The sequence below is a fragment of the Bombina bombina genome, chromosome 3 (assembly GCF_027579735.1).
Source record: "Bombina bombina isolate aBomBom1 chromosome 3, aBomBom1.pri, whole genome shotgun sequence".
Classification (NCBI taxonomy): Eukaryota; Metazoa; Chordata; class Amphibia; order Anura; family Bombinatoridae; genus Bombina; species Bombina bombina.
The window spans coordinates 588228073-588246490 of record NC_069501.1 but is presented as its reverse complement, the minus strand read 5'-3'; the positions used below and the strand labels follow the sequence as shown (position 1 = coordinate 588246490).

Genomic DNA, 18418 nt, shown 5'->3' with positions numbered 1-18418 from the left:
TATCTTTTAAAACAATAGCAATTATATGGTAGACTGTCCCTTTAAAGGGACAGTCTATCCTAGAATGTTTACTGTTTTAAAAAGATAGATAATCCCTTTAATACCCATTTTCCAATTTTGCATAACCAACACAGTTATATTAATATACTTTTTACCTCTGTGATTACCTTGTATCTAAGCATCTTCTGACAACCCCTGATCACATGACTTTTTATTTATTATCTATTGACTTGCATTTTAGCCAATTAGTGCTGTGTTGTGCACAACCGACGGGCGTAAGCACAATGTTATCTATATGGCAGTCTCCTGTTAAAATAAAATAAAAAAGCATGTGATAAGAGGCTGTCTGTAGTGGCTTAGAAACAGGCAGAAATTTAGAGGTTTAAAGGGACAGTCTACCATAGAATTGTTATTGTTTTAAAAGATAGATAATCCCTTTATTACCCATTCCCCAGTTTTGTATAACCAACACAGTTATATTAATATACTTTTTACCTCTGTGATTACCTTGTATCTAGGAACCTTCTTCCAGCCCCCTGATCACATGACTGTGACTGTTTATTATGTATTGTCTTGCATTTAGCATTGTTTTGTGCTAAATCTTAAATAGCCCCCTGTGCCTGAACACAGTGTTATCTAAATTAATATTACAATGTTGGTTGTGCAAAGCTGGGGGATGGGTATCTATCTTTTTAAACAATAAAAATGTTAGTTCTGATTGTCCCTTTAAGCATTCATGATTCAGGTGACAGGTAGAGCATGCAATTTTAAGCAACTTTCCATTTTACGTCTACTATCAAATTAATTTTTTTCACTTGTTATTCTTTGTTGGATAGGGTCAGAAGCAGAAATGGATACTAGCTGAACACATCTGACCAGCCAATGGCAAGAGGTAAATATGTGCAGCCACCAATCACTATCTAGCTCACATTGCTGCTCCTGAGCTTACCTGCATATGATTTTTCAAAAAAGGATACAAAGAGAAAAAATTGACAACAGAAGTAAATTAAAAGGTTGTTTAAAAATCCAAGTTCTATTTGAAACATTAACTTTCATTTTGACTTTACTATACCTTTAATGAATAATTCTGAATGGCTAATGTTACCCAGATCATGAGTTAAACATCATGGCAGAACACAGAATTCTGTGCAACATTAAATTGGGGGTTAACACGGATTTAGGAGATTGCAAGAATACTGATAAAGTCGTCAGTCAAACTTTTTAGGAGCCAGACAAGGGTTTGTATTAACAAGCAAGATAAATTCTTTACTAGTGACCTCCTGGGAGCAGCTAATTTTAGTTCAGTTGTGCTTCAGAAAAGTTCTCTTCTCTGGAAGTGCATTAGTGTGATGCCATCTAAAAAGAGAGGTCAAGCCAATGTATCAGGCAAACATCCTCTGATAGAGGTACATAAAAACCACAGTTCATCGTTTTTGTATGTAGAGGAATCTAAACAATCTAGAAAGCAGTAGTAATATTCTGGAAACAATGGATCCAGGATTTCTTAAAGAGACATTAAAAACTTTGAGATGGTAATTTAAAATGACAAATCGTATATATAAAAAAAACTGTGCAGCATACTGTCATTATTTAGTCTGTCCCCTTTCCATTTAATTCCATTCTGAGGTTGTGAAATGGAAGTGCAGAACACTATGCACACTCTAGTGACCTACTTATAACTGTCTCTAATTGGCCACAGCACAGAAGGTAACCTACGTTACAACATAGCAGCTCCCATTGTTTTATTGACACTAAAACTTTACACTTATTTCAATATTTAAACAGCTAATGAAACTATAAAAAACAGAATTTATGCTTACCTGATAAATTTCTTTCTTTTGCGAAGTACTGAGTCCACGGATTCATCCTAACATGTGGGATATTGTCCTTCCTGACAGGAAGTAGCAAAGAGAGCACCACAGCAGAGCTGTCTATATAGCTCCCCCTTAACTCCACCCCCCAGTCATTCGACCAAAGGCCAAGGAAGAAATGGAGAAACTATAAGGTGCAGAGGTGACTGAAGTTTACATAAAAAATACTGTCTTGAATAGACTGGGCGGGCCGTGGACTCGGTACATCGCAAAAGAAAGAAATTTATCAGGTAAGCATAAATTCTGTTTTCTTTTGCAAGATGTACCAAGTCCATGGATTCATCCTAACTTGTGGGATACCTATACCAAAGCTTTAGGACACGGATGAAGGGAGGGACAAGACAGGACCTTAACGGAAGGCACCACTGCTTGCAAAACCTTTCTCCCAAAAAAAGCCTTAGAAGAAGCAAAAGTATCAAATTGGTAAAATTTGGAAAAGGTATGAAGCGAAGACCAAGTCGCAGCCTTACAAATCTGTTCAACAGAAGCATCATTTTAAAAAATCCATGTGGAAGCCACTGCTCTAGTGGAGTGAGCTGTAATTCTTTCAGGAGGCTGCTGTCCAGCAGTCTCATAAGCCAAACGGATGATGCTTTTCAGCCAAAAGGAAAGAGAGGTAGCCGTAGCCTTTTGACCTCTACGCTTTCCAGCATAGACAACAAAGAAGATGATTGGCGAAAATCTTTGGTTGCCTGCAAATAAAACTTCAAGACACGAACCACGTCCAAGTTGTGCAACAGCCGGTCCTTCTTAGAAGGATTAAAACACAGAGAAGGAACAACAATTTCCGGATTGATATTCCTGTTAGAAACAACCTTAGGGAGGAACCCAGGTTTGGTACGCAAAACCACCTTATCAGCATGGAAAACAAGATAAGGCGAGTCACATTGTAATGCAGATAGTTCAGAAACTCTTCGAGCTGAAGAGATAGCAACTAGAAACAGAACTTTCCAAGATAGAAGCTTAATATCTATGGAATGCATGGGTTCAAACGGAACCCCCTGAAGAACTTTAAGAACTAAATTGAGACTCCATGGCGGAGCAACAGGTTTAAACACAGGCTTAATTCTAACTAGAGCCTGACAAAAAGCCTGAACGTCTGGGACATCTGCCAGACGCTTGTGCAATAGAATAGACAAAGCAGATATCTGTCCCTTTAAGGAACTAGCGGACAATCCTTTCTCCAATCCTTCTTGGAGAAAAGACAAAATCCTAGGAATCCTGATCTAACTCCATGAGTTGCCTTTGGATTCACACCAAAAAAGATATTTACGCCATATCTTATGATAGATCTTCCTGGTGACAGGCTTTCGAGCCTGAATCAAGGTATGACCGACTCAGAGAAACCCCGCTTTGATAAAATCAAGCGTTCAATCTCCAAGCAGTCAGTTGCAGAGAAATTAGATTTGGATGCTTGAATGGACCTTGAATAAAAAGGTCCCGTCTCAGTGGCAGAGTCCATGGTGGCAGAGATGACATGTCCACCAGGTCTGCATACCAAGTCCTGCGTGGCCACGCAGGTGCTATCAAAATCACCGAAGCTCTCTCCTGTTCTGACGAGACGCCATCAGATCCAATTCTGGTGTGCCCCATAGCTGAACCAGTTGAGCAAACACCTCCGGATGGAGCTCCCACTCCCCCGGATGAAAAGTCTGACGACTTAGAAAATCTGCCTCCCAGTTCTCCACCCCTGGGATATAGATCGCTGATAGATGGCAAGAGTGAGTCTCTGCCCATCGGATTATCCTGGAAACTTCTATCATCGCCAAGGAACTCCTTGTTCCCCCCGATGATTGATATAAGCTACAGTCATGATGTTGTCCGACTGAAACCTGATGAATCCGGCCGAAGCCAGCTGAGGCCACGCCTGAAGAGCATTGAATATCACTCTTAATTCCAGAATATTTATCGGTAGGAGGGCCTCCTCCTGAGTCCACAAACCCTGTGCTTTCAGGGAATTCCAGACTGCACCCCAGCCCAGTAGGCTGGCGTCCGTCGTCACAATAACCCACGCTGGCCTGCGGAAACACATTGCTCTGGACAGGTGATCCTGTGACAACCATCAAAGAAGAGAGTCTCTGGTCTCTTGATCCAGATTTATCTGAGGAGATAAATCTGCATAATCCCCATTCCACTGTTTGAGCATGCATAGTTGCAGTGGTCTGAGATGCAAGCGAGCAAACGGAACTATGTCCATTGCCGGTACCATAAGTCCGATTACCTCCATACACTGAGCCACTGACAGCCGAGGAATGGAATGAAGAGCTCGGCAGGTGGTTAAAATCTTTGATTTCCTGACCTCCGTCAGAAATATTTTCATGTCCACCGAATCTATCAGAGTTCCAAGGAATGGAACTCTTGTGAGAGGAATAAGAGAACTCTTTTTCACGTTCACCTTCCACCCATGAGATCTTAGAAAGGCGCTGGTGATGATCTTTGTGGATAGGAATGTGTAGATACGCATCCTTTAGATCCACGGTAATCATATATTGGCCCTCCTGGATCATTGGTAAAATAGTCCGAATGGTCTCCATCTTGAAGGATGGAACTCTTAGGAATTGGTTTAGGATCTTGAGATCTAGAATTGGTCTGAAGGTTCCCTCTTTTTTGGGAACCACAAACAGATTGGAGTAGAAACCTTGCCCCTGTTCTGTTTTCGGAACTGGGCAGATCACTCCCATGGTAAAAAGGTCTTCTACACAGCGTAAGAACGCCTCTCTTTTTGTCTGGTTTACAGACAATTGAGAAAGATGGTACCTCCCCCTTGGAGGAGAATCTTTGAAATCTAGGAGATACCCCTGGGTTACAATTTCTACGGCCCAGGAGTCCTGAACGTCTCTTGCCCAGGCCTGAGCAAAGAGAGAAAGTCTGCCCACTACTTGATCCGGTCCCGGATCTGGGGCTACCCCTTCATGCTGTCTTAGTGGCAGCAGCAGGCTTTTTGGCCTGTTTACCCTTGTTCCAAGCCTGGTAAGGTCTCCAGGTTGGCTTGGATTGAGCAAAGTTCCCCTCTTACTTTGCAGCAGGGGAAGAGGAAGCGGGACCACCCTTGAGGTTTCGAAAGGAACGAACATTATTTTGTTTGGTCCTTGTCTTATTTGACTTATCTTGAGGGAGGGCATGACCCTTCTCTCCAGTGATCTCTGAAATTATCTCTTTCAGTGCAGGCCCGAATAGGGTCTTACCTTTGAAAGGGATGGTCAAAAGCTTAGATTTAGATGACACATCAGCTGACCAGGACTTAAGCCATAACGCTCTTCGCGCTAAAATGGCAAAACCTGAATTCTTTGCCGCTAACTTAGCAAGATGAAAAGCAGCATCTGTAATAAAAGAATTAGCCAACTTAAGGGCCTTAATTCTGTCCAAAATATCATCTATATCATCTGAAGAGCCTCTTCTAGCGCCTCAAACCAAAAAGCAGCTGCAGTGGTTACCAGAACAATGCACGCTATAGGTTGAAGAAGAAAACCCTGATGAACAAAAAATTTCTTTAGGAGACCCTCTAATTTTTTATCCATAGGATCAATGAAAGCACAACTGTCTTCAATAGGTATAGTTCAGGGGTGTCCAAACTTTGCTCTCCAGAGGTTTTGGAACTACATTTCCGATGATGCTCAGCCAGCATTTTATCTAGCTGAGCATCATGGGAAATGTAGTTCCAAAACCTCTGGAGAGCAAAGTTTGGACACCCCTGGTATAGTTGTACGCTTAGCCAGAGTAGAAATAGCTCCCTCCACCTTAGGGACCGTCTGTTATGAGTCCTTTATGGTGTCAGAAATGGGGAACATTTTCTTAAAAACAGGAGGGGGAGCAAACGGAAACCTGGTCTATCCCACTCCTTAGTAACAATGTCCGAAATCCTCTTAGGGACCGGAAAAACATCAGTGTAAACAGGAACCTCTAAATATTTGTCCATTTTACACAATTTCTCTGGAACGACAATAGGGTCACAATCATCCAGAGTAGCTAAAACCTCCCTCAGCAATAAACGGAGGTGCTCTAGCTTAAATTTAAATGCCGTCATATCTGAATCTGTCTGAGGGAACATCTTTCCAGAATCAGAAATATCTCCCTCAGACAGCAAATCCCTCATCCCTACCTCAGAACATTGTGAGGGAATATCGGATACGGCTACTAAAGCGTCAGAAGGCTCAGCATTTGTTCTTAACCCAGAGCTACTGCGCTTCCCTTGCAACCCTGGCAGTTTAGATAAAACCTCTGTGAGGGTAGTATTCATAACTGAAGCCATTTCTTGCAAGGTGAAAGTGGTTTCTTGTGCGGGCGTAACTGGTTGTGACACTTGGGGAGAACTAGATGGCGAAACCTGATTACCTTCTGTCTGAGAATCATCTAATGCCAAACCTTTATAAGTCAAAATATGCTGTTTGCAATTTATAGACATATCAGTACAATTGGGACACATTCTTAGAGGGGGTTCCACAATGGCTTCTAAACAAATTGAACAATGAGTTTCCTCAGTGTCAGACATGTTTAACAGGCTAGTAATGAGGCAAGCAAGCTTGGAAAACACTTTATTCAATGAAAAAAAACACCATTTGCAAAAACGGTACTGTACCTTTAAGAGAAAAAAAAGGCATACACAAACTGCAAAACAGGTTAAAATAGTTTCAAAAATTCCAAAATTTTAACAGTGTACCCACTAAGCTTTAGAAGAATTGCACCACAAGTAAAAAAGCAATAGACCCCCAAATGAAAAAAAACGGATTGATAATTGTCTAAAACCAGTTAAAACCCCCTAAAGCACCTTGCCACTGCTCTGCTGTGGCCCTACCTGCCCTTAGGAAGCGATAATATGGGGATTAAAGCTTCAATTAGTCCCTCAGAAGACTATCAGGACCTCAGGAGAAGTTGCTTGCTGCTTGAAAATGTAGGCCCTGCCCACCTCACTCGATGTTGCTGGGGCCTACACAAAACTAACAAACCCTGCCTGAAAGCCATGTGGGTTATAAACAACCCCAAAGAACCCTCAAGCAAATGTCCCATAAAACAGAAAACGTTACTCCCGGACACAAAAACGTTTGTCCCAAATTCACATAACAAACTGAGTGCCCACAAAAAATTAACCCTTTATGCAAGCTAGTAAAAACCTCTGATAACACTAGGATTACTGCTTAACCTTCCCCTAATGGGGACACCGTCAGCCTTTCTGAGTTAACACCGTCTCTGCAGAAAATATGACTGAACATACCTCATTGCTGTATAGCAAGAAACCGTTCCTCACACTGAAGTTTTCCTGTACTCCTCAGCTTCTGTGGGAACAGCAGTGGACCTTAGTTACAAATGCTAAGATCATCATCCTCCAGGCAGAAATCTTCATCTATGTCCTTGCATGAGAGTAAATAGTACAACACCAGTACCATTTAAAAATAACAAACTCTTGATTGAAGATAAAATAAAAACAAACAGTTTAACACATCTTCTCTTTACCCTTCCTGCTTAGAGCCAGCAAAGAGAATGACTGGGGGTGGAGTTAAGGGGGGGAGCTATATAGACAGCTCTGCTGTGGTGCTCTCTTTGCTACTTCCTGTCAGGAAGGACAATATCCCCCAAGTTAAGATGAATCCGTGGACTTAGTACATCTTGCAAAAGAAATAATATTTTATTTGAATGCATTGTTCTATCTAACATTTATTTATTGTTTAATCTCCCTTTAATCCCCAAATAAAATACTCAGTGTCTCAACATTTAGAAATGCTCTGTCTGAAAAAATTAATAAAAAGTTTATACAAAGTATTTTTGAATGTTTTACATATTACTATGTGGGCACACTCTTGTCTGCCTTCTGACCTATAAAATGCATGGACAGCTCCTCAATATCCTTTATGACTCCTAAATTTGAAATAAATATGCCACATCCTGCTACAAAAAAAAAAAAATCTAAGCAAAATTAGGACAAGTCTTAATATGCATAGTGGCACAAATGTTGCCTTTAAAAAGGAAATTACTTTCAGCAAAGAAAACAACACCTCTTGTCATTTTAGTGACACTTCTGGACTGGCTGGTTAAGGACACACCCTAAACTGCCAGACAAGGCCCAGTGGCATCTATCCTAAATTATGCAGATTAGTTGCAATTACTTTTTTAATACAGGGACATTACAGTCTGCAAACTTCTGCCCTGCAAATAAAACGGTACTATTTAAACATGTTAAAAATATTGCATGAAAAAAGATTATTTTAAAACAAAAATTGCCTATCGCTTTACATCTGTTCCTTACTGTAAATATTATGTTATTGAAGCACTGCATATAAATGCATGCAAAGGAATTTTTCAAATAAACATTCTAGAAATGTATCTTTTTCAATACTGAAATCTGTCCTTTCAGCACCTATCCCCCCACTGCTAAAGGCAATTGTTTAATTTCTTGACAAAGCGGAATGTACAGCTAATGAAAACAATTTCATTAGCAATTGTTCTTGGCCCCCTGGTCTGCAGCTAACAATTAAAAAACAAAGACTCTGTACATTTAATATGTACTGTCCCCATGGCAGAACATGCAGTGATCTGAGATGTCATCACAGAAAATGCATCACTTCTGCAGAAAGAACAGGACACATGCAGGAACTGTTAGTGCTTTCACTTTGCAGTGCTGCTCCACACCAGGCTGTTCTCTTCAAACAGAGCTTTGCTCTGGTAGCACTGTGTAAGTTTTCCTTAACACAGCGCATCCACAGCAAAGTGCTGTTTGAAGTGAACAGTCAAATATGCAGTAGAGCTGCAAAGCAGCAGTGCATTGATTGTTAACTGGCTTTAAGATTTTTTTTAACCCACCCCCTAGCCTTCACCAGTCTGCAAAGCTGTTTTTTCTGAATGTAAGACATTCTTATGAGCAATGCACATTTTTATTACTACATTTCTATGTTAGACCAAGTGAAAAGGAAACAACAACTTTATTCAAGAAACATTTTCCAATTTATTTTTTTGTCTGCAGCTAATTAGCAATCCAATTTTCTGATGCTCCAATATATTAAACTTTAAAAATTACTTTACTCTCCAGTTAATCAACACATTGCAACTGAACTGGTGCTTTACTGTAACGGCCTAATTTAAAAATAACCTGCAGACAATTTTCACTAAAAAATGTCATTGCAGAAAGTGAATAAAAGTTCTGCCTCTGGGTGTACTGTTTGAAGCCGGTGGGAGAGGGACATCACAAATACTTTAGAAATGTTGAAGCCATTTTAAAATAAAATACAGAATGGGTAGCAGATCCACAAAAATAAAATTCCAGTGAGATTTTGGAACAAGACAAACAGGAAAAGACAGAAAGAGGTCAAACTGGTTATATGCTGCAACTGAAAAGCAGAGCTTCTGAAAGTATTTAAAGCACACAAAGGTTATAAAACAGGAATTAGTCGATATTTACTTCTTCAAAAATCTTACTAAAAGCTGACAACAGTCAAACAAGACATGGATATTTGGGGAAGTGTTTGCTTTTAATCTTGCAACCCATTTATAGAGTATTACATTAACCCAATTTAATGCCAGAAGAAGCAGTAATTAAATACTTTGCTGTGCAGTGTGTTCACCCACTCTTTGAGAAGGTACAACCTACCTCTTTCTGCTTTGTCTCAGGACACTCGGAGTGCAGCGTAAGTGTAGCTCCCTCAATGTTCCTAGGCATAGGAGTGGAGCCTGGGTTTATTGTTAGATGTATCTGATCTGGTGAAATTATATGTTGGACATATCCTTGAGAGATGGCATCCTGCTCTGGCATAAGTAGAAGTCCTGCTTCATTTGCAGCATCCAAAAAAGGTAAATTAGATCCAACATTTCCTTCATCATCATCCTCATCTTCATCCTCCTCCTCACCAGAGGGCTGATGATCTTGTTCTATCAGCACCGTAGTAGTATCATAGACTGTGCCACCTTCCCTCCCACCCTTCTCCAGGAACCACTTCCTCCTCATCTCATCTGAGCACAACCCATCATCCTCCTCCTCCATAGACATGAGAGCCAGTTCAGGGCTATTTTCCCCCATAATCAGCTAATGAACATCAGATTTATTTTACTTTAAAGACTTGTTAAATTAGTTGAAAAATGTTTGATTTTGCTTTATCCCAAAAAATCTGGGTCAAGTTAAACAATTTACATGGTGACAGTTATAAAGACTGAAAGTGTCACTCTTGGAAAGGGATGTCCTTTATAAAAAAAAATACATATAATAAAAATAAACTTTTGTAAGTTATGTGATGACACTATTTTTTCACAGTTTTGGAATGTAATGGGCTTTTAATTTAATCCACAAATACTTCTTTCACATCCTGCCATTCAAAAATAAATCCCTGTAATGTTCAGTGCCATCATCTTCCAGAAGTTTAACGTGTTTCCATATGTTCTCCATACAATCACATTATCTTGAAAACAGGAGTGTAAAATTCTTTCATTTTAGTTTAAAGAAATATCTTGAATCTGCTCCCAGGACTGGTTCACAATAAAAACATTGTTTTCAGCAGTTACTAGAATGGTTTTCCTCCCTCTCCCAAGATATCTGTCCAGAAAAACAAAACAAAAACAAAAAAACATGCAGTTGTTTGAAATGTTTTATAAGTTCAATTGTACTGAACCAGTAATTGCAGAAGTTGGTTTGCTTTTTAAAAAGCAAATACATATCAAATGTTATAGCCCAAACAGGGTGTTTCAAATATTACTTCAAATAATATAAATATACCAAAACAATAGTGATATATGTATCAGTAGCTTTTAAGAAATCTTCCTTATAAAAGTACAAAAAGTAAAGTTATTTTCAAGAATATAACCTAAAGGATGACATTTTGTATAACAGTATGAATGTTTTCCTTATGAACGTGCAGCATAAGAAGGATCGGAGCCCTCTCTCACTAGGGCAAAGTAAACAAGAGAGCAGTAGAAATTATATAACAGATGCTGGACACAGCAGCGAGGGCTCTACAGTAGGGTTATAATACTCAGGTGCCCCTAACACTCAAGGTGACAGTGTTTTGGTTACAAGGACACGTTTCTGAGGGTATTCAGGGTAACAGCAAATAATACAAACCTCATGTGCCTGTGTCAGTATGTAAAGCAGCCACTTCACTTTCCCTGGCCTCCGCCGGTGTCTTGAGATCATGCTCGGACAGGCGCCACTTCCTGATCCGTTTCCTCCTCCTCCTTCTGGATAGTGAGAACTACAGGGAGCTGCGAGGGACACGGCAAGAGCTTGTGACAAACTGGTGTCCTGGTAACTCAGCCGCCGTCAGTGACACTGACAGCGCATGTACACAGCAAAGAGTACAGAGGAGCTGCTCTCTGGGCAGCATAGAGTAGCTGCTGCTGCTGACATCTGTTGGAAAAATTTACTGCTAACCACGTTTCCATTCGTAGAATAGATATAGTTTTGTAACAGGGTTGTTACCTGTCACAGTGACTGGTTTTATATATTCACAAGTTGTGTGAGGAGTATACCCGTCGTCAGGGCCGGATTTACATCTCAGGTGCCTGTAGGCACAAAAACCTGAAGCGCCCCTCCCTTACAAAAAAAGTGAAAAAATATTTTTTTTATTTTTTTTTTTATAATAAAGCTACAAATAATGTTGCAAAACACTGCTGCCATAGAGTACTAAAGACACCTGGACACTCCTGAGCTCTTATTAGTCTACCTAGTTTTACTCTTCAATAAAAGATGCCAAGAGAACAAAGCAAGTTTGATAACAGAAATACATTGGAAAGTTGTTTAAAATTGCATACTCTATCTGAATCAAGAAAGTTTAATTGTGACTTTACTGTCCCTTTAATAAGAATTCACTGCATTGAATAATGAAAAAAAAATGCTTTTAAAACTTTTGATAAACTATTTCATCCTTAAACGGACTTGAAACCTAAAATAATTCAGATAGAGCATTACATTTTAAACAACTTACCAATTTACATCTATTATCAATTTTGCTTAATTTTCTTGATATCCTTTATTGAAGGAGCAGCGATGCATTACTGGGAATTAGCTAAATGCATCAGTAAGACAGTGACAAGAGGCATATATGTGCAGCCACCAATCAGCAGCTAGGTCCCAGCTCATGAGCCTACCTGGGTATTCGTTTCAACAAAGGATACCAAGAGAACAAAGCAAATTAGATAATAGAAGTGAATTTGAAAGTTGTAACTCATGGTGTCAATCCCTCTAATGTTTGTTTTTTTTTTTTGTAATGTGGAGCTATAAAATCAGATATATTACATATGCTTCTTAATCTAGTGTCATAAGGACATAACAATATTAATAAAAGTTAATAGTAATATGTGACTTGATGAGTGTCTTGTGTGTATATTTGTAGCATGCATGTGTAGTGGATGTATGTATTTAACATACTTCTCTTGTGAAACAGCACATAGTAAAATAAATGAGGCCCCGGAGCAATGCCTATGTGAGGAGGGGCTAATGACCTCACACTAGGCATTAGGGGCGTGGTCACGTGAGCCGTCGCTCACTTGTCTGTTAGCCGAGCAGGAGTGAAGACCTGCGAAGAGAAGCGGTTATTTTCTACTCACCATGTCGGAGTTGCAGAAGATCCTGTCGACGGTCCAGGAGCTGTTGTCGTCGAAGGGCGAAGACTGGGTCCGGAAGCGGTTGGCGATCGTAGAGGATTCAGGAACCGGAGGAGTCGTCACGGCGGGCGGTGAGCCATCCAGGCCGACGCGGAGATCCCGTCCGCCAGAAAGGCTGAGTCCATCGACCGGAAGACGTCAGGAGTCCGGGAGCCGTAGAGGAAAAGCGGTGAGAGCTGCAGCGGGTCAGCGGTCGTCATCGGTGAGAAGGAGAGGAGCTGCAAGAAATCGGTCAGGACCGGGAGACATCAGCAGAACGGACGCAACACGGTTTCTCCAGGGAGAAGCTGCACCAGGTACTTCTTCTTCTTTTTCAGGAGCTGTTTTCGTCCGTTGGGATGAAGAGGTGTCGGAAGAAGCGGAGATGGCGGCTGGTGAGGAAGAATCTTGCGAGGCGGCGAACGTAAGTATTTTGGCGCCAAATCAGGGGACAACGGCTACAGGCCCAAAGTGCGCAACAAACCAGGAGAAATGTACGGCCTTTAGGCCTGGGGGTATCATTAATAAAAATAATGTTGGGCAGCATGTGGGCTATCATTTATTACCGCAACAGGACACGAACACGGCATTGAGGCCTTTAATCAGAGAAGGCCCAAATAACATTGGGCAAGTAGAAATTTGTACAGCAATTAGGCCTGAGGTAAATATAGGCGGGATAACACAGCACAGATGGTATATGAGGAAGTTTTAAGAGTCAGGATCAGTTTACGGCTAATGAGCCTTTTTTAATGCAGCAGCAACATTGTGAGGAGCATTTTAGTCAGGTAGGCAGGCATTGTAAAACGGCTAGTGAGCCTAGAACAGCAAATGCAGACTCTTCAAACAAGTTTAGCTCAAGGAATACTACATTGAATAAGCCAGTTACTGTAGGAGCTTCCGCCCCAACAGGTAGAAAGGCTTTGGAAAAAAGAAAGCATTGTTTTACAGGTACAGGAGGAGAAAACGCTGAGAGGGATGTTAGGCCAGAGAGTATTAGAAATTGGGAGAATGCCAGTTTAGATGGTAGTGCTAGAGAGATGTTTTTAAAGGAACATAATGTTAGTGATAGAACAAGTAGGATTGTAAATAAGGAGGCTAATTCTAGGCAGGTTAACGTTTCTTTTTCTTCAGATTCTATTCATCCTGAGTTTATAACACCTGGCCGGAGCTGTGATACGTTTCCTTCTAAGATACAGGAGGAAGCAGACTCTTTATGGATCGATGAACAGTACAGTGATTTCGGGGAGGAGGAAGAGCAATCAGCTTTACCAGGACCAGCAGCGTCTGAGCAGGTAAACAGTTTAGATATTGTATCACAGTTAATTAGAGCTTTAGTTCCAGGTAATGTTAATTCTGAAGGTAATAGGGCGAGTAATTCAGCGAGAGTTAACACTATGGTTAGTAATGATAGTGATAGGATTTTCCTTAGCGAGGGCTCTGTTGATAGGGGTGTTAGTATTTTTGATAGAAGGTTAGCTAACAGGGAATACGCATCCTCTCAGCCTCAGGTAGTCCACAGTGAAAGAAAGAGACAGGAGAAAAGTTCCAGGAGTTCAGTTTCACGGCGACGGGAGAGATCCCGTTCGCCTATTACGTCCAGACAAAACAAAGAATTAGGCGATTCTTCTCTTTGGGGATCATTGGATAAACAGTCAAGGGAAAGAGGGAGACCCAGAAGGTCTAGGACTCCGGTTAGAAGGAGAGAAAATGAAAGAGATAAACAGAGAAAAGGTAGTGATTCAACACGCTAGGAAGCAAGGAGGGAGACGGTCATTACAAGGGAGAATCCTGTAATGTCCAATGATGCAGGTGAGAGTTCAAGTGTTAATGTGAATGCTTCGAATGCTTCTGAGGTAAGGTGTGAGCTGATGTTGAAAGGATTGAAAGATTTAATAGCTAGATTGGAAGGTTGTGGTCCGGTGAGTGCCGAGGGCACTCCAGGCCCGGTTGGTGTTTGGGTTCAGCAAATTGCGCCCTCAGGAGGTGGTCCTCCTGAGCAGGCACCTTCGGTAATTTTAAGTAGTGCAAGTATGGTAGGGCTTCCTAAGGTATCTGATCAGGCTTTGAGACGCCCTTGCTTATGTTCGGTTGGGCCTTTGGGTATTCATTTATCTTTAGAGATAAAAGAAAAGATTTGGCGTAGAGAGTTTATTGAAATTTTCTCATTGCTTCCGGTGGATCAAGTTTTTGACATCAAAGATGATGTAAGGAGTGAGTCTTCTAAAAAAGAAGATGACGAGCGTAAAAAGAAATTTAGAAAATTGCCAAAAACTTTATCTAATTGGTCAACTGCCTTTTGTATTTTGGCAAGCGTAGTTGGTGAAAAGAACCCTGAGCTTTGCTCTTCCCTATTTTGTTACCTCAATGAAATAGCTAGTGCTTGTCGCACGTATGGCGGTCTTGCGTGGTGGAAGTATGACGAACAGTTTCGTCAACGTCTTGCAGTTCGTCCCGAAATGAGATGGGACGATAGGGACATGGGAATATGGTTGGAGCTTATGACTCCGCTAAGGTCTCAGTCCTTTCGTGTTACGGGAGGAGGAAGTAATGCTTCCTCAGCATCATCATCAGCAGTGGCCCTCAGAAAAGGGCTTTGCTTCCAATTCAATGAAGGAACATGTAAATTTGGAACAGCTTGTAAATACAAGCACGAGTGCTCCTTTTGTGGAGGAGTCCATTCTAGCGCAAAATGCTTTAAAAAAGGTAAATCCCTCTCAAAAGGAGAAAGTACTATTCAAAGCCAGGACGCCAGTGAAAGTCGAAAGGATGGCGCCGTGGTTAGAATTGTACGGTAAGAAAAAAGCTAAAAGATCAGATGCAAACACTCTATTGAGGGGGTTTTCAGTTGGGTTTTATATCCCCTTTTTTGAGGGGATTGAATCAGTTTTTGCAGGTAACTTAAAGTCAGCATCGGATTTTCCGGAAGTAGTGATGGCTAAGATTCAGAAAGAAATTTCTCTGGGTAGGATGGCGGGTCCCTTTAGGACCCCTCCTTTTAAGAATTTGCGTGTCTCTCCCTTAGGAGTGGTTCCCAAAAAAAATGCCAAATCAATTCAGATTGATTCATCATTTGTCTTTCCCGAAAGGTTTTTCAGTGAATGATGGGATTGATCCTGAATTATCTGCAGTCAGATACGCATCTTTTGATAAGGCTTTAGATTTGATTCGGGAGGCGGGTCCAAACGCCTTGTTGGCGAAAGTGGACATTGAATCAGCATTTAGGCTGTTACCGGTCCATCCATCTTGTCATCATCTGTTGGGCTGCTTTGTGGGTGGTTCCTATTTTGTGGATCTATGCTTACCAATGGGCTGTTCTATTTCCTGTTCTTATTTTGAGAAATTTAGTTGTTTTCTAGAATGTGTTGTAAAGCAAATTTCTGGTTTGTCATCCGTTTCTCACTATCTGGATGATTTTTTGTTTGTGGGTCCGGAAGGAACCCAATCATGCCAATTTCTGATGGATTCTTTTATGCTGATAGCTAGGGATTTTGGGATCCCGGTTGCTGATGAAAAAACTGAGGGCCCCTCTCATGTGATAAATTTCCTGGGAATTTGTATTGACACTGTTTCTATGGAATGCAGACTTCCTAAGGACAAGATTTGTGATCTTGTGTCTTCCATTAACCTAGCTCTCGCGAGAAAGAAGCTTTCGTTGAGAGAGATTCAGTCCCTAGTGGGTAAACTGAATTTTGCATGTAAGATCATCCCAGTTGGTAGGATTTTTTGCAGAAGGTTATCTTTAGCCACTGTGGGAGTTAAAATTCCCCATTTCCGGATTCGTTTATCTTATCAGGTGAAAGAAGATTTGAGAGTTTGGAAAGCCTTTTTAAAGGAATTTAACGGCAAATCTTTAATTCAGACTATGGAAATTTTGTGTAGTGAACTTCATTTATTCACTGACGCTTCAGGGGCTCATGGTTTTGGAGCCATATTTGGAAACAAATGGTGTGCTGGCGTGTGGCCGGAATATTGGGCTGTGGTAGGTCTAACAAAAAATTTGTTTTTTCTGGAATTATTTCCGTTAGTGGTAGCTTTAAAAATTTGGGGTTTCGAATTCGAGAACAGAAAGGTGGTATTTCATTCCGATAATATGGGGGTTGTTTTTGCAATCAATCGCCTATCATCTAGTTCGAAACCAGTGATTGGATTGCTGAGGATGTTCGTTTTTGAGTGTATGAAGCATAATGTCTTTTTTAGAGCTATTCATGTTCCTGGAAAGGAGAATGTTGGGGCTGACGCTCTTTCTCGTTTTCAGTGGCGGAGATTCCGGGAGGCTGTGCCGGAGGCGGAAGAAATCGGTTTTCCTTGCCCGGAAGAGATGTGGCATTTGAACTTCCTAGATTGCTAAGATCGGTGAGGGGAGCCTTAGCTCCTAGTACTTGGAAAGCCTACCTACCTGTCTGGGTTCAATGGTTGAACAAATTATCTGATTTTGAAGGGGAAAAAGAGGATTTCCTTTTATTAGACTGGATTGAAGAATGGAGAGTGAAGGGTACATCTAAATCGGTGGTGCAGAGGAATATGGCGGCTTTGTCTTTTTTGTTTAACTTGTTGGGTTGGGTCGATCTGTCCAAAAAAATTTCTGTGAGAATGGCTATAAGGAGTTTAATTAGGGGTAAAGTATCAGTTGATAATAGAAGACCTTTGGTCTTCGCCATTGTTGTCAAATTGGTTAAAGTGTTGCCCTTTGTTTGTTTTTCCCAATTTGAAGTTTTGTTATTCAAGGTGGCATTTTTGTTGGCATTCTTTGGTGCTTTTAGGATTTCAGAGCTGGTATCCGCTAACAGGTGGAACTGCGGGGGCTTGTGCTATAGGGATGTGGTTTTGAACCCGCATGAAGTTTTAATTTGGCTAAAGAAGTCTAAAACGGATCAAATAGGTAAGGGTTGCTGGGTTTGTTTGAAAGAGATTGGGGGATTGTGCTGCCCAGTTACGGCAGTTAGGGAATTTTTTAAAGTTAGAAGAGTTATTGATGGCATTCCTTTATTGGTGCACAAGGACGGCACATTTTTATCTCGTTTTCAATTTGAAGCAGTATTGAAAAAAAGGTTAGAAAGGATAGGTTTGAATAGTAGTGAATTTGGTTGCCATTCATTTAGAATTGGGGCAGCGACGGAAGCTAGTATTTCTGGTTTGAATGTCAGTTCAGTTAAGAAGATTGGGAGATGGAAGTCTGAATGTTTCAGGTTATATGTGAGACCGGAGCTTGTTAATAAGTTATAGCTTTAGTTTTTTATTCCAGCAGGTCCCATTCATTGTTGGATCGTGGGACATTCTTACATATACTGGGCGAGAAAAGAGGCTGCATTAAGAGATGCAGGGCTGCAGCTTAGCTGTTCATCTGAAAAAGTATTGATTAAGTGGTTTGGGATTAGGGGTATGAAGTGGGACCAGTTATTATTTAAAGTGATTAGTTGGGCTAGATTATTTCACCCACCTGAGATTTTAATTATTCACGTAGGGGGCAATGATTTAGGGTTTTTGGCACAAAAAGACTTTATTGACATGATCAAAAGAGATATTGGTAGGTTAAAAGAATTGTTACCTGAGATAATGATCATTTGGTCCGACATTGAGTGCAGATTAGCGTGGAGATCTGCTTGGGATGTGAAAAGATTGGACTCATCCCGCAAAAAGATTAATAGAACTATCACAAGCTTTGTGGCAAAATTGGGTGGCTTCGGTTTAAGACATGTGGAGTTTGAAGGAGAGTCTGGAAGCTGCTTCTTCTTAAAAGATGGTGTTCACCTTAACAAAATTGGCCTGCATCTTTTTAATTTTAACTTGAGCGAAGGGGTAAAAAAGGCCTTAGCCCTGTGGGTTGGTGCTCGAAGGTCTTTTCGAGCAGTGGCGGGGTGCTAGCCGCTAAGTTATATTTAATTATTATGGGTACCTCCTCAGGTATGGGGAGAGGTTAAGTATGTGGGCAGTGCGCCTGTAGGCACATGCCTACTGTGCCTAATGAGAAATCCGGCCCTGCCCGTCGTTCA

General features: G+C 40.9%; 1 protein-coding gene across 3 annotated transcripts in view; it reads right to left on the bottom strand.

Moving 5' to 3' along the window:
- MTF1 (metal regulatory transcription factor 1) overlaps positions 1-11110 on the bottom strand; it is a 139607-nt gene extending 128497 nt beyond the window's left edge. For 2 of the 3 annotated variants that reach the window (XM_053707164.1, XM_053707165.1), the window contains exons 1-2: positions 10909-11042; positions 9448-10383 (exon numbers count right to left, since the gene is read on the bottom strand). In XM_053707164.1, the coding sequence (XP_053563139.1) occupies positions 9448-9873 (426 nt within the window). In that variant the 5' untranslated portion in view covers positions 9874-10383; positions 10909-11042. Of the gene's footprint in view, positions 1-9447; positions 10384-10908 lie in introns of all 3 variants that reach the window. The other variant, XM_053707167.1, reaches the window with a different exon arrangement.
- Positions 11111-18418: the final 7308 nt, after the last annotated feature.